At 49.5% G+C, this 22766-nt stretch overlaps 1 protein-coding gene across 1 annotated transcript in view; it reads left to right on the top strand.

Annotated features, from left to right (window-relative positions):
- LOC141047054 (uncharacterized) overlaps nt 1-22546 on the top strand; it is a 34088-nt gene extending 11542 nt beyond the window's left edge. Inside the window, exon 7 of the mRNA XM_073541983.1 lies at nt 20943-22546. Within this exon, the coding sequence (XP_073398084.1) occupies nt 20943-22381 (1439 nt within the window). The 3' untranslated portion in view covers nt 22382-22546. The remainder of the gene's footprint in view (nt 1-20942) is intronic.
- The last annotated feature ends 220 nt before the right edge of the window (nt 22547-22766 follow it).

Here is a 22766-nt window from a genome sequence, read left to right as displayed (position 1 = left end):
TCAGGTCAGCAACACGGACAGCTGGTGACCTGGAAGCTGGTCAAACACGTGTTCCCTTTCCCAGGTCTCTGCAACTGGTTATGCTGGCACTACCCGCCAGCGGCAGAGGGCCTTGGAAAGGAATGTCTTGCCTGAGTTTCTGCACTTGAGCGAGGCCTTTCGTGACAGCCTCAAGTCGCTGTCCGACAGAGTGGAACGTGGTTTTACCCACATGGAAAACCGCTTCCACTCTGTCGAACAGCGTCTGGAGGCCCATCTCAACAGACCAGCGCACCATTTTTTTAGTAAAATTGAACGGGGCATGGCGGAACACCTTAGTCCTGAGCAACAGCTGAGTGTGTTACAGGCCTGCAACACTGCTTACTTGCAGGCTATGCAGCAGAGTCGGTATGTGCAGCAGTCAGTGGTGTCATTTCCAGCAGTGCCACCGCTGACTCGCTACACCTCCCTACCGACTTCTACTGCATACCACTGCATGGCCACCTGCATTCCAAGCCAAGCTGGACACCGCCAGCACTCATCAAAGGAGCACCGCCACCACTCCTCATCAAAGGAGCACCGCCACCACGCCTCATCAAAGGAGCACCGCCACCACTCCTCATCAAAGGAGCACCGCCACCACTCCTTATCAAAGCACCGCCACTACTCATCAAAGGAGCACCGCCAGCACTCCTCATCAAAGGAGCACCGCCACCACTCCTCATCAAAGGAGCACCGCCACCAATTCTCCTCCTAGGAGTCCCGCCAGAACTTCTGCTCGGATCACTGCCACCGCCACTTCTTTGAGCACTGACACGAGTTTGTCTCCTAGGAGCACCGCCACCGCCACTTCTAGGAGCACCGCCACTACAGAGCATCAGAGGGGTGACCAACATTCCCTTTTTTACAGGGCAATGCCACGGTCCACCAGCTCAAGGCGGTCGAGCAGTGTAAGGCGGTCACATAGTGGAAGTCGGTCCAGGCAGGATACTCCTGCGCCAAAGAAAAATGTGTCAATCGCTGACTACACACACTGAGCCGTACACACACTGCGCCGTACACTTAGCGTTTTTTACACCAGATATCTCCATTACTGAGACATGTTTCTTGTGTCAGTATTGGAGATATGTGTTGTCAAAAAAAACAATCTATATGACTTGCATTTTCCACACCAGTCTCTACATTCTTCTAATATTGCACAGACTGAATCGAGCAGGGTTCTCCAACTCAGTCCTCAAGGCCAACCAACAAATCATGTTTTAAGGAATTCCATTACTCCGGTGATAACTGCTTCACCTGAGCCAAAAAAAAGGAAATCCTTAAAACCTGATCTGTTGGGTGACCTTGGCGACTAGATTTTGGAAACCTTGGCATAGAACATGGTGTTGAGTGCTAGGCATATCTATTGTTACCTTGCCTTTTTTTTTTTTTTTTTTAACCATCATCATTTAACTATTGTAGAGACAAGGCAAGGGGATTTTAGATATACCTAGTAATTAACAACATACTCTATAAGTGTGTGGAATAAACTGATGACCTGATGCTGAAAATAATGTTATATTTACTTCAATACCATGGCCTTGTATCATCACTATCACACCTGGGCAGGTGAATACACATGAGTTTTAACCTGCAGCGTTGCTTCAGTGTCCATATATTTGAAGCAGACTGTAGCGATGCTGACTTTTAAGTCATATGGGTATTTTCCTGCCCATGTGTGCTAACTTTGTGAAGTCAGTATGCGTAAGGTTCTGCGTCCTCACTTCAGCATGACACCAGGCCTGGGTATGGTATTCTAGAATACGTATGGAGTTTATTTTTGAAGATTTAATAATAATGCTATAATGCACCCCCCAATCCTGATATGTATGGTTCTCTCACCCCCAATCCTGATTTGCATGCTACCCCTCAACCCCATATCCTGGTATGCATGGTCCCCTGACTCCCCCAATCCTGGTATGCATGGTCCTCTCACCTCTCTTTCCTGGTATGCATGGTCCTCTTACTCCCCTTTCGGGGTATGCATGGTCCCCTGACCCCCCAATCCTGGAATGCATGGTCCTCTCACCCCCAAATCCTGGAATGCATGGTCCTCTCACCCCCAATCCTGGTATGCTTGGTCCTCTCACCTCTTTTTCCTGGTATGCATGATCCTCTTACTCCCCTTTCGGGTATGCATGGTCCCCTCACCCCCAATCCCTGTATGCATGGTCCTCTCACCCCCCCAATCCTGGTATGCATGGTCCTCTTACCCCCCTTTCGGGGTATGCATGGTCCTCTCACACCCCAATCCTGGTATGTATGCTCACCGTCACCCCCTTTCTTGGTATGTATGGTCCCCTCACCCCCCAATCCTGGTATGCATGGTATCCTCACCCCCTTTTCCTGGTATGCATGGTCCCCTCACTCCCCAATCCTGGTATGCATGGTCCCCTCACCCCCCAGTCCTGGTATGCATGGTCCTCTCACCCCCCAATCCTGGTATGCATGGTCCCCTCACCCCCCTATCCTGGTATGCATGGTCCCCTCACCCCCCTATCCTGGTATGCATGGTCCCCTCACCCACCTTTCTTGGTATGCATGGTCCCCTCACCCCTCTTTGCTGGTATGCATGGTCCCCACTCCCCCCAATCCTGGTATGCATGGTCCCGTCACCCCCCTTTCCTGGTATGCATGGTCCTCTCACCCCCCAGTCCTGGTATGCATGGTCCCCTCACCCCCCAATCCTGGTATGCATGGTCCTCTTCCTCCCCTTTCGGGGTATGCATGGTCCCCTCACCCCCCCAATCCTGGTATGCATGGTCCCCTCACCCCCCTTTCTTGGTATGCATGGTCCTCTCACACCCCAATCCTGGTATGTATGCTCACCGTCACCCCACTTTCCTGGTATATATGGTCCCCTCACCCCCCAATCCTGGTATGCATGGTATCCTCACCCCCTTTTCCTGGTATGCATGGTCTCCTCACCCCCCTATCATGGTATGCATGGTCCCCTCACCCCACTTTCCTGATATTAACGGTCCCCTCACCCCCAAGTCCTGGTATGCATGGTCCCCTCACCCCCCAGTCCTGGTATGCATGGTCCTCTCACCCCCCAATCCTGGTATGCATGGTCCCCTCACCCCCTTATCCTGGTGTGCATGGTTCCCTCACCCACCTTTCTTGGTATGAATGGTCCCCTCACCCCTCTTTGCTGGTATGCATGGTCCCCTCTCCCCCCAATCCTGGTATGCATGGTCCCCTCACCCCCCTTTGTATGCATGGTCCCCTCACCCCCCAATCCTGGTATGCATGGTCCTCTCACCTCTCTTTCCTGGTATGCATGGTCCCCTCACCCCCCAATCCTGGTATGCATGGTCCTCTCACCCCTCTTTCCTGGTATGCATGGTCCCCTCACCCCCCTTTCTTGGTATGCATGGTCCTCTCACACCCCAAATCTGGTATGTATGCTCACCGTCACCCCCCTTTCCTGGTATGTATGGTCCCCTCACCCCCCAATCCTGGTATGCATGGTATCCTCACCCCCTTTTCCTGGTATGCATGGTCTCCTCACCCCCCTATCATGGTATTCATGGTATCCTCACCCCCTTTTCCTGGTATGCATGGTCTCCTCACCCCCCTTTTCTTGGTATGCATGGTCCCCTCACCCCCCTTTCCTGATATGCACGGTCCCCTCACCCTCCAATCCTGGTATGCATGGTCATCTCACCCCCCAGTCCTGGTATGCATGGTATCCTCACCCCCTTTTCCTGGTATGCATGGTCTCCTCACCCCCCTATCCTGATATGCACGGTCCCCTCACCCTCCAATCCTGGTATGCATGGTCCTCTCACCCCCCAGTCCTGGTATGCATGGTCCTTTCACACCCCAATCCTGGTATGCATGGTCCCCTCACCCCCCTTTCTTGGTATGCATGGTCCCCTCACCCCTCTTTGCTGGTATCAGGCTCGGTCTGGCCTGGCGGGCTACCGGGTAAATGCCCGGTGGGTCGCGGGGGGCCCTTTACATTTACTGCCCCTTTAAATGTTTAAGGGCCGGCGGGCCCTTCAAGAGCGCGCGCCGCACCACTCGGGCGGCAGCTCCCTGGCTTGCTGTCTCCGGCGGCTCCTGAGTGTGGTGTGATGAGTGAATCACTCTCCTGGCCGCCGCGTGACCTTGCGCTGAGTGGTTCGCACGGGCGGTGAGTCACCGCCCCGCGTTTCTTTGCTCTTCTGTAGCTGGCTGCTGCCTGGCTAATAGCAGCGCCAGCACACAACAGAGGACGTCGCCGCTCATCCTGCTGCTGCTCCCGCTCCTGTACAGTGTACCGTCCGCAGCCCTGAGCCCTCCGGTCCGGTGAGTCACAGACTAGTCACTAGTGTATAAAATAGCAGGGGAAGGTGTCCAGCAGGGGACACTAGGGGAGACACGACAGTCACACAGACTAGGCCAATGTCCTCAGCTGATCATGGCTGTGTGTGGTGGTGGACTCTCTGCCGGCTGTGTGGTGGTGGTGGTGGACTCTGCCGGGACCGGGCTCCCTGACTCCTGCGGCCTGGCCAGTGCCACGTTGTCCAGTGTCCTCCTCGGTCATACAGCTCTGACGGCTCCCGACTACCACTGTCCTGCAGTGCTGGACAGTGCCGGCACGGCTGTGTGGTGGTGGTATTGTTTGCTCTCTGCCGGGCTCCCTGTCTGACTCCTGCAGCCCTACGGCCTGCTCAGTTCGTCCAGTGTCCTCGGTCATGCAGCTCTGCCGGCTCCCGACTACCGCTGTCCTGCAATACCGGACAAGACAGTGACGGCTCAGCTGTGTGGTGGTGGTGTTGTGTGCTCTCTGCCGGGCTCCCTGTCTTACTCCTGCAGCCCTGCGGCCTGCTCAGTGCGTCCAGTGTCGTCTGTCATGCACCTCTGCCGGCTCCCAACTACCGCTGTCCTGCAGTGCTGGACAGTGCCGGCCCGGCTGTGTGGTGGTGGTGTTGTGTGCTCTCTGCCGGGCTCCCTGTCTGACTCCTGCAGCCCTACGGCCTGCTCAGTGCGTCCAGTGTCCTCCTCGGTCATGCAGCTCTGCCGGCTCCCGAATACCGCTGTCCTGCAGTGCCAGACAAGACAGTGCCGGCCCGGCTGTGTGGTGGTGGTGTGTGCTCTCTGCAGGGCTCCCTGTCTTGCTCCTGCCGCCCTGCGGCATGCTCAGTGCGTCCAGTGTCCTCCTCGGTCATGCAGCTCTGCCGGCTCCCGACTACCGCTGTCCTGCAGTGCTGGACAGTGCCGGCCCGGCTGTGTGGTGGTGGTGTTGTGTGCTCTCTGCCGGGCTCCCTGTCTTACTCCTGCAGCCCTGTGGCCTGCTCAGTGCATCCAGTGTCCTCAGTTATGCAGCTCTGCCGGCTCCTGACTACCGCTGTCCTGCAGTGCCGGCCCAGCTGTGTGGTGGTGGTGGTGTTGTGTGCTCTCTGCCGGGCTCCCTGTCTGACTCCTGCAGCCCTGCGGCCTGCCCAGTGCGTCCAGTGTCCTCCTCGGTCATGCAGCTCGACCGGTTCCCGACTACCACTGTCCTGCATAGATGCCTCAGTGGTAAATTCCATATCCCGAGATCTTGCCTGACTTGTTGCGTCCTTTGGTGGAAAAGTGATCTCCTTTGTCTCCCAGTTGATGATTGAATTCTGCAACTGCAGCCAGGGAATTACTAGAATTGAAGGAAAATGTGGTAAAGAAAGTAACATAAAGGAAAGCACTTCCTGATGATTGGGTTCTATGAAAATCTCCAGAGGTATTGTCAACTGATCCACCAGTCCTGAAACTAGAGGGGAACCATCTACTGTTTCCATGGTTACTAGGGTGGCTCTCTGTTGAATATGTATGCCATGTTCTTTGACAAAGATTAGGTCCATAAAGTTACCTCCCACCCCAGAATCTACCATGGCTGCTCAGGAGATCCATTGCCCCGACAACAAGATCCTAATGGGGAGGGAACAGTGCTTATCTTTATCTTATACTTTAGGAGATGCAGTCACCGATACAGAATGAAACAGCATTCAAAGAAGACCTGGTTCAGCATCCTGATCCTCATGCTCCCCTACCGCGGCTAGTACCTTACCGCTTGGGCAATTAATAAGATGTAAATACTTATGTCCTCCCAAAAAATTGAGAAAAGTATTCAAGGTGTGATACCTTTATTGGCTAACCAGAGAAATTATATTTGCAAGCAAGCTTTCAGGGCTCAAAAGGCCCCTTCATCAGGCTAATTACAAGTGAATTTACTGTGTGGTGGTGTGTGCGCTCTCCGCCGGGCTCCCTGTCTGACTCCTGCCCTGCGGCCTGCCCTGTGTAGAAAATGATGGCTAGCAGGCGTGGTGAGCTGCTCTGCTGTCTCTGCACCCTCCCTGTTGGGGCCCCAATGAGAGGAAAAATAGGTTTCTGGGGCCCCAGAAACCTATTTTTCCTTTCATTTGGGCCCCATCAGGTAGCCAGCACAGCTTCCAGGGAGGGTGGTGAAATATACTATTACACTGCGTAGGTGACCACCGTGGGGGCCCCTAGTCTGGTGGGATGTAAGCTCTCAAATGGACCAAGGAGAATCATTGGATGTCATTTATCTCGACTTCTCTAAAGCATTTGACACTGTCCCACATAAAAGATTGGTAAGTAAGATGAGAAAGCTTGGGCTAGGGGAAAATGTGTGTAGATGGGTAGGTAGCTGGCTTAGTGATAGAAAACAAAGAGTGGTTATTAATGGGGCATACTCAGATTGGGCCAGGGTTACTAGTGGGGTACCACAGGGTTCTGTATTGGGCCCCCTACTTTTTAATATATTTATTAATGATCTAGTGGATGGCTTACACAGTAATATATCAGTATTTGCAGATGATACAAAACTATGTAAGGTAGTTAACACAAAGGAGGACAGTTTGCAACTACAGACAGATTTGAGTAATTTGGAGAATTGGGCTGAAAAATGGCAAATGAGGTTTAACACAGATAAGTGTAAGGATATGCGCATGGGAAGGAGAAACAGATGCTACAATTACTTACTAAATGGGAAACTGCTGGGGAAATCAGACATGAAAAAGACTTAGGCATCTTAGTCAATAAGAAGCTAAATTGGAGTGCCCAGTGTCAGGCAGCTGCCACCAAAGCAAATAGGGTCATGGGATGCATTAGAAGAGGTCTGGAGACACGAGATGAAAACATAATTCTCCCTCTGTACAAATCACTCATCAGACCACACTTGGAGTATTGTGTGCAATTTTGGCCGCCGGTGCTCAAGAAAGACATTACTGAACTTGAAAGGGTTCAAAGGCGGGCTACTAAAATGATAAATGGAGTTGGTTCACTACAATACCCAGAAAGGTTATCAAAATTAGGTCTATTTACTCTAGAAAAGAGAAGACTTAGGGGAGACCTAATATACACTCACTGGCCACTTTATTAGGTACACCATGCTAGTAAGGGGTTGGACCCCCTTTTGCCTTCAGAACTGCCTCAATTCTTCGTGGCAGAGATTCAACAAGGTGCTGGAAGCATTCCTCAGAGATTTTGGACCATATTGACATGATGGCATCACACAGTTGGCGCAGATTTGTCGGCTGCACATCCCTGATGCGAATCTCCCGTTCCACCACATCCCAAAGATGCTCTATTGGATTGAGATCTGGTGACTGAGGAGGCCATTTGAGTACAGTAAACTCATTGTCATGTTCAAGAAACCAATCTGAGATGATTCGAGCTTTATGACATGGCGCATTATCCTGCTGAAAGTAGCCATCAGATGTTGGGTACATTGTGGTCATAAAGGGATGGACATGGTCAGCAACAATACTCAGATAGGCTGTGGCGTTGCAACGATGCTCAATTGGTACCAAGGGGCCCAAAGAGTGCCCAGAAAAGATTCCCCACACCATGACACCACCACCACCAGCCTGAACCGTTGATACAAGGCAGGATGGATCCATGCTTTCATGTTGTTTACGCCAAATTCTGACCCTACCATCCGAATGTCGCAGCAGAAATCGAGACTCATCAGACCAGGCAACGTTTTTCCAATCTTCTACTGTCCAATTTCGATGAGCTTGTGCAAATTGTAGCCTCAGTTTCCTGTTCTTAGCTGAGAGGAGTGGTACCCAGTGTGGTCTTCTGCTGCTGTAGCCCATCTGCCTCAAAGTTCGACGCACTGTGCGTTCAGAGATGCTCTTCTGCCTACCTTGGTTGTAACGGGTGGCAATTTGAGTCACTGTTGCCTTTCTATCAGCTCGAACCAGTCTGCCCATTCTCCTCTGACCTCTGGCATCAACATGGCATTTCCGGCCACAGAACTGCCGCTCACTGGATTTTTTTTCTTTTTCGGACCATTCTCTGTAAACCCTAGAGATGGTTGTGCGTGAAAATCCCAGTAGATCAGCAGTTTCTGAAATACTCAGACCAGCCCTTCTGGCACCAACAATCATGCCACGTTCAAAGGCACTCAAATCACCTTTCTTCCCCATACTGATGCTCGGTTTGAACTGCAGGAGATTGTCTTGACCATGTCTACATGCCTAAATGCACTGAGTTGCCGCCATGTGATTGGCTGATTAGAAATTAAGTCTTAACACACAGTTGGACAGGTGTACCTAATAAAGTGGCCAGTGAGTGTATATGTACAAGTATATCAGAGGGCAATACAGAGATCTCCAATGAACTGTTTGTACCAAGGACGGTGACAAGAACAAGGGGGCATTCTTTTCGTTTGGAGGAAAGACAATTTCTGTACCAGCATAGAAGAGGGTTCTCAGTAAGAGCAGTGGCGCTCTGGAATTCTCTTCCTGAGGAAGTGGTGATGGCCAACTCACTGAATGAATTTAAGAAAGGAATGGATGCTTTTCTTGTGAGTAACAGTATAGAAGGTTACGAATAACAGAATATTATAGGTAGATGGTTGACCCAGCTTAGGGGAAGGAATTTTTTTCCCTATGGAGAAAATTGGCTTCAACTCTGTGGGTTTTTTGCCTTTCCCAGGATCAACAATGCAGAACAGCTGCACTAAAAATAGGCTGAACTAGATGGACATAAGGTCTTCCTTCAGCCTTCAAAACTATGTTACTATGTTACAGGGCCACGACCCCGTTTGGTCGCGGCTACACGGAAAGGGGGGTGAGGGGACCATGCATACCAGGATTGTGGGGTGAGGGGACCATGCATACCAGGAAAGGGGGTGAGGGGACCATGCATACCAGGAAAGGGGGGTGAGGGGACCATGCATACCAGGATAGAGAGGTGAGGGGACCATGCATACCAGGATTGGGGGGTGAGGGGACCATGCATACCAGGATTGGGGGGTGAGGGGACCATGCATACCAGGATTGGGGGAATGAGAGGACCATGCATACCAGGAAAGGGGGGGTGATGGTGAGCATACATACCAGGATTGGGGTATGAGAGGACCATGCATACCAGTCAGGGTCGGACTGGGGTGTCTGGGGCCCACCAGGGGAATGGACTCTAGGGGCCCACCCTACGATTATATGCAAATATCTGTCAGTCGTTATCCCCATTATAGTGGAGCATCGGCTGTAAAACACAGGCGGCTCGTGCACATCTACTGTGCGCCCCCATAACTGGATGTATAATTACAGTAGCTTACATTAATGGGGTTCTTTGGGTAAAACAAGATATCACCGATCCATGGGCTCCACAGGATAGGTGATCACTTAGGTCCGACCATTAGAAACTGCACCAATTGGAAGAATGAGGAAGTTTTATCCCTGATAGGACACTTATGCCCATTTTAAAATGGATCGGTAGGTGGGATATCTGACCGAAGCTCCATTCACTCTCTTTGGGGCTTCTATAAAAAAACAAGTGCAGCCACGGAGGGAATGAATGGATCAGTGATTAAATCAGACATATCACTCCAGTCTAATGGGGATAAAAGCTCCACATTCTGCCGATTGGGTCCACATAGTCCGCCATACAATATTATGGGCAACCACATAGTCCACCATACAATATTATGGGCAACCACATAGTCCTCCATACAGTATTAAGAGCACCCACATAGTCCACCATACAGTATTATGGGAAACCACATAGTCCGCCATATAGTATTTTGAGCACCCACATAGTCCGCCGTACAGTATTATGAGCACCCACATAGTTCGCCATACAGTATTATGCGTACCTCATAGTCCGGCATACAGCATTATGAGCACCCACATAGTTCGCCATACAGTATTATGCGTACCTCATAGTCCGCCATACAGTATTATGGGCAACCACATAGTCCTCCATACAGTATTATGAGCACCCACATTGTCCGCCATACAGTATTATGGGCACCACATAGTCCGCCATACAGTATTATGGGAAACCACATAGTCTTCCATACAGTATTATGAGCACCCACATAGTACGCCATACAGTATTATGTGCACCTCATAGTCCGCCATACAGTATTATGGGCACCTCATAGTCCGCCATACAGTATTATAGGCAACCACATAGTCCGCCATACAGTAATATGGGCAACCACATTGTCCGCCATACAGTAATATGGGCAACCACATTGTCCACCATACAGTAATATGGGCCCTATATAATGCTCCTCCATACAGTATTATGGGGCACCTGCTCCTTCATACAGTATTATGGGCCCACTGCTCCTCCATGCAGCACATTATGGACTCCCCTCCTCCGTGAAGCATACTATGGCTTCCTCTGCTCCGGCACAGCTTCCAGGGAGCATGGTGACGAGAATGATATATTATTAAACCGTGTAGATGACAACCGTGGGGCCCCCAGAAACCTATTTTTCCTCTCATTGTGGCCCCATCAGGTAGCCAGCACAGCTTCCAGGGAGGGTGCTGAGATTATATATACTATTACACACTGCTTACAGGTTATCACTGCCGATCAGGCTGATCACTGCCGCGGCCCTCTAGCATGTACAAAAATATTAAAAATTTAAAAAAAGCTATTCTCACCTTCCGACGGCCTCCTGTCTTCTTTCCACACGCCTGGCCTCGCGCTCCCAGTAATGCTTTGCGGCTTAGACCGCTGATGACATCAGTCTTCTTTCTCGCTCTCGCGAGAGTGACGTCGGTCTTCTTTCTCGCTCTCGCGAGAGTGACGTCATCAGCGGTCTAAGCCACAAAGCATTACTGGGAACGCGAGGCCAGGCGTGTGAAAAGAAGACAGGAGGCCGTCGGAAGGTGAGAATAAATTTTTTATTTTAATTCTCTTTTTAACAGATTAAGGCCTGCGCCGGCCGCTGATATAGTTTTTTCCCTATTTTTCTCAAAATTTGGGGTGCATCTTATAATCTGCAGCGTCTTATAATCCAAAAAATACGGTGCTTCAGTTGGACACCACACTGCTAGATTTTATGGTACTACAGGTGCCAGGCAACCTAATCTTATTGGAAGGACAGAGCCTGTGCCATCCAGTTTCTGGTTGCTATGTCTCCTGCATCACCAGCGCCGCCTGCAGGATGAATAAGGCGGCGCCTGGTGGCAGACACAGATGTTGCAGGACCAGATCCCAGAAAAATTGTGACACACCATTTACAGAAGTCCTAATATGACAAAATAGAAAACCAGAGCAGTAGAAAACCCAATAAAGTGGCTCAATTATGGAAATTATAGCCCTCATGGAATTAGTCTATAGGAGTAGTGACTATTTATTCGGTCGTCCATGACAGCACCACCTGAGAAAGGGGATCCGCCCTCCAGGAACAGGAAATCCTACAGATACATAAGGGCGGCACCTCTCCCACGCATCAGTTGGTTTCCTGTTCCTGGAAGACAGGATTCCCTACAGATCATGCCATCATGGACGAAGGAATCCCCAGGCCGGCTGTCTGACTCAGGTAGCTGGGGGGTCTCCTACCTCGGGCAGTGCAGAGTCCCCTGGAAGCGCCACGGTGACCTGCGCAGGGTTTCACGGCAGCGTGCGGGGCAGGTGGGAGCGGGGTCCGGTGGATGCCCGTCTCCTGGGCCGGTGCCGGCGGGTAAGTAGGCTTCCCCCCCCCAGGATTCCGGTCCTTGTCCCGGCTGGTGCGGCTCCCCTCGCCTGGATCGCTGTCGGGGTCGTGCGGCTGCGCTTCGGTGGCGCTCGGGGAGCGCTATGTGTCGGCGCCGCCGGGGCGCTGGTGGCCTGTGCATCCTCGCACGCGCCGGTCCGGGGGTGGCGTGGGTGAGAGGCAGGGCCGGTGGTCTGCGCGTCCTCGCGCGCCTGGACCGGAAGTGGCACGGCGGGGCCGGTGACAATGGCCTGTGCGTCTGGACCGGAAGTGGCGCAGTGGGGGGCGTGGCTGGTGGCACCGGACCGGAAGTCGGGTGCCGTCCGGCTTTCTCCCCGTGCATCGCCGGCGCAGGCACCGTCAGGGTGGTGAGGGGGGGCGCGGCATGCGGGGGGGGGGTGGACGTCAGGGAAAATGGGGGGGGGGGGCGAAAATCAGCCCCTGGCCACATCACCTGCGGACCCGGATTTCCGGGGGGAGAAAAAGGGCACAGATGCACTGCCAAGCGGCTTCAAGCTCAGAGGCAGGATGGACGAGCCAGAACCTCCCGTGCCACAGCTGGACAAAGAGCAGGAACGTACCTCAAAGAGGTCCCAAACCAGCTCCCAGCAAAAGAAGAAATGAACTGGACAATCCGGCCATAGAAGTTCCTCCATGCCGAAGGATCCAGCTCGCCCCCCCCCGTGATCCAGTACCTACGCCTTCTGCTCAGGGTAAGAGATCTTCGTGATGCAGTGTTCCCCTTTGTTTTTCCTCCTATAGGGGAAGAAATGTACCGACAAGGCAAAAACCAGGGAATGCGCCCTTTGTAAATGCCCCTTGCCGGATGCCTACCCTAAGAGGCTGTACCAGTCATGCAGACGGTAAAAAAAAAAAAAAAGAGGGCGTAGTCCCAAAGAGCTACAAGCATACTTCCTTGCTCTGTCCCCCCTCCTGTAGGTGGCAGAAGAGACCCCTGTCTTCGCTACAAGTCTAAGGGAGATAATCAGAGCGGAGGTTAAAGCCCTAAAATCCGTACCCCAGGGGGAGTCGTCTAGGAAGAGAAAGAGGGCGAGCTTCTCAGAGTCAGGCTCTTCAGCAGACCCTAGAGGGAACGAAGACTCCTCTGAACCCTCCGCGTCCGCATCCTCTTCAGAGGAAGACGCCAGCCGTTTCTGCCTAGGTCTTGACCAAGGGGACAAGCTAGTCAAGGCAGTTAGGGCTACCATGGGGGTAACAGACGCCAGACCTGAACGGTCAGCACAGGACCTAATGTTCGGGGGTTTAGACCCCAGGAAACGTAAGTCGTTCCCGTTAAACGACAAGGTCCAAAATTTGATTAATAAAGAATGGAGGAAACCGGAAAGGAAAGGCTCCCTACCACCAGCCTTTAAACGGCAATATCCCTTTGAGGACCCTGTGGTGAATAAATGGGACAAAGCCCCAAAACTGGATGCAGTAGCGGCTAAGGCGTCCAAAAAATCCACTATTCCCTTTGAGGACATTGTCTCTTTGAAAGATCCGCTGGATAAAAAGGCGGACTCCTACTTGAAAGGCACATGGGAAATGTCAGCTGGCGCCCTGAGACCGGCGGTCGCAGCTACCTGCACGGCCAGATCTATGATGGTCTGGTTGGACCAATTAGAAACACAGCAAGTGGACAGATCCTCGAGGGAGTCTATCTTAAAAACCATACCTACCATCCAGGATGCGGCAGCCTTTTTAGCCGACGCTTCAGCAGACTCTGCGAGATTGGCGGCCAAGGCCGCAGGGCTTTCGAATGCAGCCCGACGGGCTATATGGTTGAAATGCTGGCCCGGGGATATCCAGGCCAGATCCCGGCTTTGCTCCATCCCATGTGAGGGAGAATATTTATTCGGACCCGTCCTAGATTAACTCCTGGAGAAGGCTGGCGATGATAAAAAGAAATTCCCTTCCCTACCCACCACTTCCTATAGGCGTCCCTTTGCTAGGAAGAGATTTTTTCGGAGGAGGTCATCCAGGGACCGGGGCAGATGGGAAGATAAGAAAAGAAAAGGTACCGGTTTTATGTTTGGAGGGGGACGCCAAGAAGCATCCCGTGAGTCCAAGAAACCTCCCCAATGACTAGAGGCCCCGGTGGGAGGTAGACTATCGGCCTTCTACCCAGCCTGGTCGCGGATCTCGAACAGTAACTGGATCCTGGGGTTGGTGGCCGCAGGCCTAAAGCTCGAATTTGCCTGTGTCCCCCAGAGCAGCTTTAGAGCCACTCCGCTTAGGTCTTCCTTGGCGGAACGGACTGCCCTAGAAACCAAAGTTATTGAACTATGCCAGAAGGGGGTACTGATAAAGGTACTAGAGGCAAAGAAGGGTGAAGGCTTCTACTCCCCCCTATTTTTGGTCCGTAAACCGGATAATTCCTACAGGACCATAATTAATCTGAAGGCGCTTAACAAATACCTAGTCATTCGACCTTTCAAAATGGAAACGATCAGCTCCACAATAAAGTTGCTGTTTGAAAATTGCTTTATGGTGGTATTGGATTTAAAGGACGCTTATTGCCATATACCCATCTATGCGACTCACCAGCGTTTCCTTAGAGTGGCAGTTGATTTGGAGGGGTTGTTGCAGCATTTCCAATATGTCGCCCTTCCCTTTGGTATAGCAGTTGCCCCCCGGGTATTCACTAAAGTTATAGCGGAGGTTAGGGCCCATCTATGGGAGGCAGACATCCTAGTAATCCCCTACCTGGATGACTTCTTTATTGTAGGAAAAACAGCAGTCCATTGTCTGGATCAATTGCAGAAAGCAAAATTGGCTTTGGAAAGGTTGGGGTGGCTATTAAATATTAAAAAGTCCCGTCTACAGCCCATGAAGGTCCAGCAGTTCTTGGGCTTAATCCTAGATTCGCAGAATCAGGAATGTCGTCTTCCTCCCAACAAATTGGTCCGCCTACGTCAGCAGGTCTTGAACGCCTCCAATAGCCCTTCCATGTCTCTCAGGAAGGCAATGTCCCTCCTGGGCTCTCTCTCATCCTGCATTCCCGCAGTCCGGTGGGCCCAGTTCCATACAAGGGTGCCTCAGAGCGAGGTTTTACGCCACCAAAAAATCCTGGGCGGGTATCTAGAAGGTCGGTTGACTCTGTCCCAACACACTTTGAGATCACTTGAATGGTGGCTAGACGAGAACAATCTAGCCAGAGGGGTACCCTGGGAATATAACATAACCCGGGTAGTCACCACGGACGCAAGCCCTAAGGGTTGGGGGGCCCACATGGGGGATACCTTAATTCAGGACCTGTGGGATAGTCATCAGTTGGGAATGTCCTCCAACCTGAAAGAGCTAACAGCCGTAGAGCAGGCAGTTAAAAACCTTCTTGTGTATCTACAGGGGCACCATGTTCGTATATTCTCCGACAATCAGGTCACCGTGGCTTACATCAACCACCAAGGCGGCACTCGGTCCAAGCCCCTGATGGAGGTAGCAGAACGGCTGTTCCAGTGGGCAGAGCAACATCTCCTGTCTTTAACAGTTCTGCACATAAAAGGAAAGGAAAACACCATGGCAGACTTCCTCAGCCGCAACCTCCTAAAGCAAGGAGAATGGTCCTTAAAAGCGTCCATCTTCAACCAGATAGTACAAAAATGGGGACAGCCAGAAGTGGACCTCTTCGCCACCAGAGAGAACAGGAAGGTGCCGCGGTTCTGCTCCCTGAATCCCAGGGAGAACCCTCTGGCAGTAGATGCTCTTTTAATCAAATGGGACTTCAGGCTAGCATATGCCTTCCCTCCCCTGGCTCTACTACCCCTTGTGATGAGGAAAGTCAGGAAGGACAAAGCGAGGATTATAGTGATCGCCCCGTTTTGGCCCAGGAGGGCATGGTTGTCATGTCTGAGGAACATGTCGGTATCCGACCCTTGGGTCCTACCAAACATCCCAGACCTCCTGTCCCAGGGCCCAGTTTACCATCCTCAAGTAGCTGGCCTACATCTGACGGCGAGGATTTGGAACGGGCACTGCTAAGAGAGAGAGGTTTTTCCCCGGCCCTAATTAACACCCTGCTTAAAAGCAGAAAGCCGGTTACAACAAAAATCTATGTCAGGATCTGGAAGAGATTCCTTCAGAGCTCAGGCATAGTAGCTGGACAGTCCACTCCCATAGCACAGATCTTAGAGTTCTTGCAAAAAGATCTGGATATGGGACTCTCCACCAGCACCCTCAAGGTACAGGTGTTGGCTCTTGGGGCACTGTTCAACTGCAACATCGCCAATAACCATTGGATCAATAGGTTCATTAAAGCAACAGGCAGGTCCAGACCATTAGTGAAAAATAAATTTATGCCATGGGATCTAAACCTAGTTCTTACAGCCATGACAGAGGCCCCGTTTGAACCTATATCATCAGCCTCCATGAAAAATCTATCCCTTAAAGTGGCTCTCCTGGTGGCGTTGACATCTGCCCATAGAGTGAGTGACATCCAAGCACTATCTAGACTCCCTCCTTACATACAATTCAGGGATGATAAGGTAATTCTTACACCTGATCCAGCATACCTGCCTAAAGTAGCCTCCAGTTTCCATAGAACTTAGGAGATAGTTCTTCCATCCTTCCACCCTAATCCCACAAACGATAAGGAAAGGAAATTACACACGCTAGACGTTAGGAGATGTCTCCTAGAGTACCTGACAGTTACCGACCCCTGGAAAAAAGATAATGCCTTATTTATTTCCTATCAGGGCACTAGGAAGGGCCTTATAGTTTCAAAAAGTTTGCTAGCGAGATGGATTAGGGAGGCCATTTCTTTAGCATACACCTCAAAAGGCAAACCGGCCCCTGGCAGGCTGAGGGCGCATTCCACCAGGGCCATGGCAACTTCGTGGGCCGAGAGATCGGTGGTCTCAATCGACCAAATATGTAAGGCAGCTACTTGGTCCTCTCCGAGCACCTTTTATAACCATTATAGACTAGACCTGGGTGCTTCCTCAGACCTCTCCTTTGGTGTCAGGGTTCTGCAGGCTGTAGTCCCTCCCTAAAGTAGTTATTACTCTCTGTAATTCTCTCAGGTGGTGCTGTCATGGACGACCGAATAAAGTCGTAGTTACTCACCGGTTAACGTTATTTTTCGGAGTCCATGACAGCACCCGTATATTCCCTCCCTTTAGTTTAATCTGGGTGTGCACTTCTTCCTCTTATATGTACACAGGTAATTGATAGTCGTGTAGAATATTGTATATAAATTATGCTATTAACCATTGCGGTCCTCTTGTGCTCTGTAAACCAACTGATGCGTGGGAGAGGTGCCGCCCTTATGTATCTGTAGGATTTCCTGTTCCTGGAGGGCGGATCCCCTCTCTCAGGTGGTGCTGTCATGGACTCCGAAAAATACAGTTACCCGGTGAATAACTACGACTTTTGACTTCACAGCCACTCTCTGGAAATTAGCACTGAGTGGATGTTGGAGAGAGAAAATTGCACATTTGCCATCTTACTACCCATCACAGGGGCGGACACTGACAGCTTGGTGCCCCTGTGCTAGAAATGTATCTTGGCCCCTCTCCTTTTATGGCGTCAAAGCTACATGTGTATATATATTGATATTATATAGCCACACACACATACATGTAAATATATTATAGTCTCCTTTATTATGTATATTGCTGTCTCTTACACAGTGCCCTCTCTTATGTACAGTACCGTCCCTTACATATTGAATTATATAGAGCCCTGTTTTTTATTACACAACGTTCTGTCTTGTTAGCTGTATAATACAATGATGGATGATGGAGCATGGGAAAGCTTCCTTTCTAATGGAGGAGCTGATGGACTGGTAGTTTGGTCACCGGCTACTCCATCAGCAGTCATTTTATATCTAAAAAGAGAGGGGACTATGTAATAAAAGAGGGCACTGTAAATAACAAAGTTAACAAGAATACACTATGTAAGAGACAGCACTATACATAACAGCAGAGAAAGCTATATAATAAGGGACGGCACCATATATAACTAGAGAGGATGGTACGTAATAAGAGACGTGTTATACATAATAAAAGGGGAAACTATGTAACTAAGGATGGTGCTATACAGAATTAGTGAGTCCACTATATACTAAGGGACTGTGTTAGCCATAGTGAGTACACTATATACTAAGGGACTGTGTTAGACATAATAAGCGATAACTGGTGTTTTCCCCTCAAGCTTTAAACATGCCTCAATCACACCTGTCCTCAAAAAGCCCTCTCTTGACCCATCCTCTGTATCTAGCTATCGCCCTATATCTCTTCTCCCTTACGCCTCAAAACTACTGGAACAACACGTCCATCTTGAACTGTCCTCCCACCTCTCTTCTTGTTCCCTCCTTGACCACTTGCAATCCGGCTTCCGGCCACACCACTCCACTGAAACTGCCCTAACTAAGGTCTCCAATGACCTACTAGCCGCCAAGGCCAAGCGACACTACTCTGTCCTCCTCCTCCTGGACCTGTCCTCTGCCTTTGACACAGTGGACCATTCCCTATTACTACAGACCCTCTCATCTCTTGGTATCACAGACTTGGCCCTATCTTGGATTGCGTCATACCTAGCAGACCGGACATTCAGCGTCTCCCACTCACACACCACCTCCTCACCGCGCCCCCTATCCGTCGGAGTCCCGCAAGGTTCAGTCCTAGGGCCCCTGCTCGTCTCCATTTACACCTTCGGCCTCGGACAGCTCATAGAATCTCATGGCTTTCAGTATCACCTCTATGCTGATGACACAGATCTACATCTCTGGACTAGATATCACCTCCCTACTAAACAGAATCCCTCAATGTCTGTCTGCTATTTCATCCTTCTCCGCTAGATTTCTAAAACTTAATATGGACAAAACAGAATTAATCATCTTTCGCCCATCTCACGTGACCCCCCCAACTGACCTATCCATTAAACTAAACGGCTGCCCACTCTCTCCAGTCCCACAAGCTCGCTACCTCGGGGTTATCCTTGACACTGATCTCTCTTTCAAACCACATATCCAAGATCTTTCCACTTCCTGCCGACTTCAACTCAAAAATATTTCACGGATCCGTACATTCCTCAACCAAGAATCTGCAAAAACCCTAGTCCATGCCCTCATCATCTTCCGCCTTGACTACTACAACATCCTGCTCTGTGGCCTCCCCTCTAACACTCTCGCACCCCTCCAATCTATTCTTAACTCTGCTGCCCGACTAATCCACCTGTCCCCTGCTATTCCCCGGCCTCTCCCCTCTGTCAATCCCTGCACTGGCTCCCCATTACCCAAAGACTCCAGTTCAAAACCCTAACCATGACATACAAAGACATCCACAACCTGAGCCCTTCATGCATCTGTGACCTCGTCTCCCGGTACTTACCTGCACGAAACCTCCGATCCTCACAAGATCTCCTTCTGTACTCCCCTCTTATTTCCTCTTCCCATAATCACATACAAGATTTCTCCCGCGCATCCCCTCTACTCTGGAACTCTCTACCACAACATATCAGACTCTCGCCTACCATGGAAACCTTCAAAAACAACCTGAAGACCTACCTCTTCCGACAAGCCTACAACCTGCAGCCAAACCGCTGCATGACCAGCTCTACCCTCGCCTACTGTATTCTCACCCATCCCTTTGTAGACTGTGAGTCTTCACGGGCAGGGTCCTCTCTCCTCCTGTACCAGTCGTGATTTGTATTGTTTAAGATTACTGTACTTGTATGTATTATGTATACCCCTCCTCACATGTAAAGCGCCATGGAATAATTGTGGCTATAATAATAAATGATAATAATAATAATAACAACGTCTTCCTCCACCTCCCCCTGTTCCTAAGGCCATTATAAGTCCCCCTTCATAACATCCCAATCCCCCACACCCCTCATTGTCCTCCCCTCGCATCCCATTATTGTCCTCTCCCCCACCCCATCATTGCCCTCTTCACCACCTCTGTCATTTTCTTCTCCCTCACCACTCCCATCATTGCCCATTCCCCCACCTCCATCATTTCCTCCTCCACCACCCCCATTATTGCCCTTTCCACCACCACCATCAGTGCATTCTCCCCACCACCCCATCATCATTTCTTTTTCCCCCACCACCCCATCATTGCCTTCTCCCCATCATTCCCATCATTGCCTTCTTCACCCCATCACTGCCTTCTCCCCATCACTCCCATCATTGCCTTCTACCCATCACTCCCATCATTGCCTTCTCCATCACCCCATCATTGCCTTCTCCATCACCCCATCACTTCCTTCTCCCCATCACTCCCATCATTGCCTGCTCCATCACCCTATCACTCCTATCATTGCCTTCTCCCCATCACTTCCATCATTGCCTGCTCCATCACCCCCATCATTGCCTGCTCCATCACCCCATCACTCCCATCATTGCCTTCTCCCCATCACTCCCATCATTGTCTTCTCCCCATCACTCCCATGATCCCATCAATGCCTTTCCATCACCCCTATCATGGCCTTCCAGGGGCTGCACGGGCGGTAGGTCCACCCATGACCCATCACATAGTGCCCAGATTGTGCTCCGGGAGATACACACCGTAAATGAAGTGGGTTCTCGCTATAGTAATGCCAAATACATGGATGATGAATATGGTTTGGGCACACTACAAAACTCAGAAGTGAGAGAAAGATGTGACTTTGGGAGAGCGGATATTGCTGAATTGGTTTATGGAAGTCATGTTGCTTTTCAAGGGCATTTGAGCCACTAATAACGTGGAAACCTCTGTTTTTCCTCTGGCAGATGATGGAACTGAGTGGGGCTTGTTTTTTGTGAGTTGAGTACAAATTTTTGTTATTTTCACCTACATTTGGGAGGCAGAATGAACCAACAGTCGAACACCGCGCTCTACTGATTCATGCTATGAGGTTTTCTATCAGACTGAAATGTCATTGTCTGGGTGATTAATTAAACTTATTTATCATAACTTGCATATTTAAAGAGATTAAGTAGAAATGTTAATAAATATAAATTTCAAGGATTTTATTCAAAAATAATAATTGGTTTTATTCTTGGCAGATGACTGCACCAGGAGATCAGGGGGACAGCTGACATCTTCAATTTTTAAATCAGATGATCTTGAGATCCCACAGGATACAATTGAAGTGAATGCCATTACTCCAGATATACCATCTTCCCTTCACAGCAAATATCTGTCATCTGATCCTTTGAAACAGGTCCTGTCTTCTGATTCATTACCAACTACTAAGGAAAATCAAAGTCACAAAATAAGCGTTAAAAAACAAACTGACAAAGCAAAGAAACCATTTTCACATTCTGAATATGTAAATAGTTTTCCCCTCAAGAAGTCTTTTCTTAAATATCAAAAAATTCACACAGAGGAGAATAGATTTTCTTGTTCCAAGTGTGGGAAATGTTTTAACAAGAAATCACATCTTGTCACACATCAGAGAACTCACACAGGGGAGAAGCCTTTTTCATGTTCAGAATGTGGGAAATGTTTTAACCATAAATCAAATCTTATTACACATCAGAGAACTCACACAGGGGAGAAGCCTTTTTCCTGTTCAGAATGTGGGAAATGTTTTACAGATAAATCAAGTCTTATCAAGCATCAGAGAGCTCACACAGGGGAGAAGCCTTTTTCATGTTCAGAATGTGGGAAATATTTTACAGATAAATCAAGTCTTATCATACATCAGAGAACTCACACAGGGGAGAAGCCTTTTTCATGTTCAGAATGTGGAAAATGTTTTAACCGTAAATCAAGTCTTATCACACATCAGAGAACTCACACAGGGGAGATGCCTTTTTCCTGTTCACAATGTGGGAAATGTTTTACAGATAAATCAAGTCTTATCAAACATCAGAGAGCTCACACAGGGGAGAAGCCTTTTTCATGTTCAGAATGTGGAAAATATTTTACATATAAATCAAGTCTTATCAAACATCAGAGAGCTCACACAGGGGAGAAGCCTTTTTCATGTTCAGAATGTGGGAAATGTTTTAGCTGTAAATCAAATCTTATCACACATCAGAGAACTCACACAGGGGAGAAGCCTTTTTCCTGTTCAGAATGTGGGAAATGTTTTACAGATAAATCAAGTCTTATTACACATCAGAGAACTCACTCAGGGGAGATGCCTTTTTCCTGTTCAGAATGTGGGAAATGTTTTACAGATAAATCAAGTCTTATCAAACATCAGAGAGCTCACACAGGGGAGAAGCCTTTTTCATGTTCAGAATGTGGAAAATATTTTACATATAAATCAAATCTTATCAAACATCAGAGAGCTCACACAAGGGAGAAGCCTTTTTCATGTTCAGAATGTGGGAAATGTTTTAACTGTAAATCAACTCTTATCACACATCAGAGAACTCACACATGGAAGAAACCTTTTTCATGTTCGGAATGTGAAAAATGTTTTGCGAGGAAATCATCTTTTTTTAGCCATCAGAGCAGTCACACGGGGGAGAAGCTTTTTTCATGTTCCTAATGCGGGAAAAGTTTTATTTGGAAATTTAACTTTTAATAAACTTCAGAGTAGTCACACGGGGAGAAGCCTTTTTCATCTTCAGAATGTTGTTTTAACCGAAAAGTGTATCTTATCATTTCTCATGTTTGGTCTCTTTAAAATATAAACACTCATACTCTCCTTCCATGCCTGTGCTGATTAATTGGTGTCGCAATTCACATTCCCGCATTTCTTATCAAAGGGCACATCTTCCCACTCCGGTGCCATTACAGCCTCAGCTTGGAAAAAGCACTAAACTCACAGGCTTGAGCTGTCTTACATTATGAAAGTCTTGCAATTTCTCCTTTCTTAGTGTCAGTCTCACAAGAAAACAGCTCCACAAATCTTCTTGTGTTCTCACCGAAGC

The sequence above is a fragment of the Dendrobates tinctorius genome, unplaced genomic scaffold (assembly GCF_039654945.1).
Source record: "Dendrobates tinctorius isolate UK_male_01 unplaced genomic scaffold, ASM3965494v1 ptg000126l, whole genome shotgun sequence".
NCBI classification, from domain to species: domain Eukaryota; kingdom Metazoa; phylum Chordata; class Amphibia; order Anura; family Dendrobatidae; genus Dendrobates; species Dendrobates tinctorius.
Note: the sequence above shows the minus strand (reverse complement) of the source record. Positions and strands in the feature narration are given on the sequence as shown.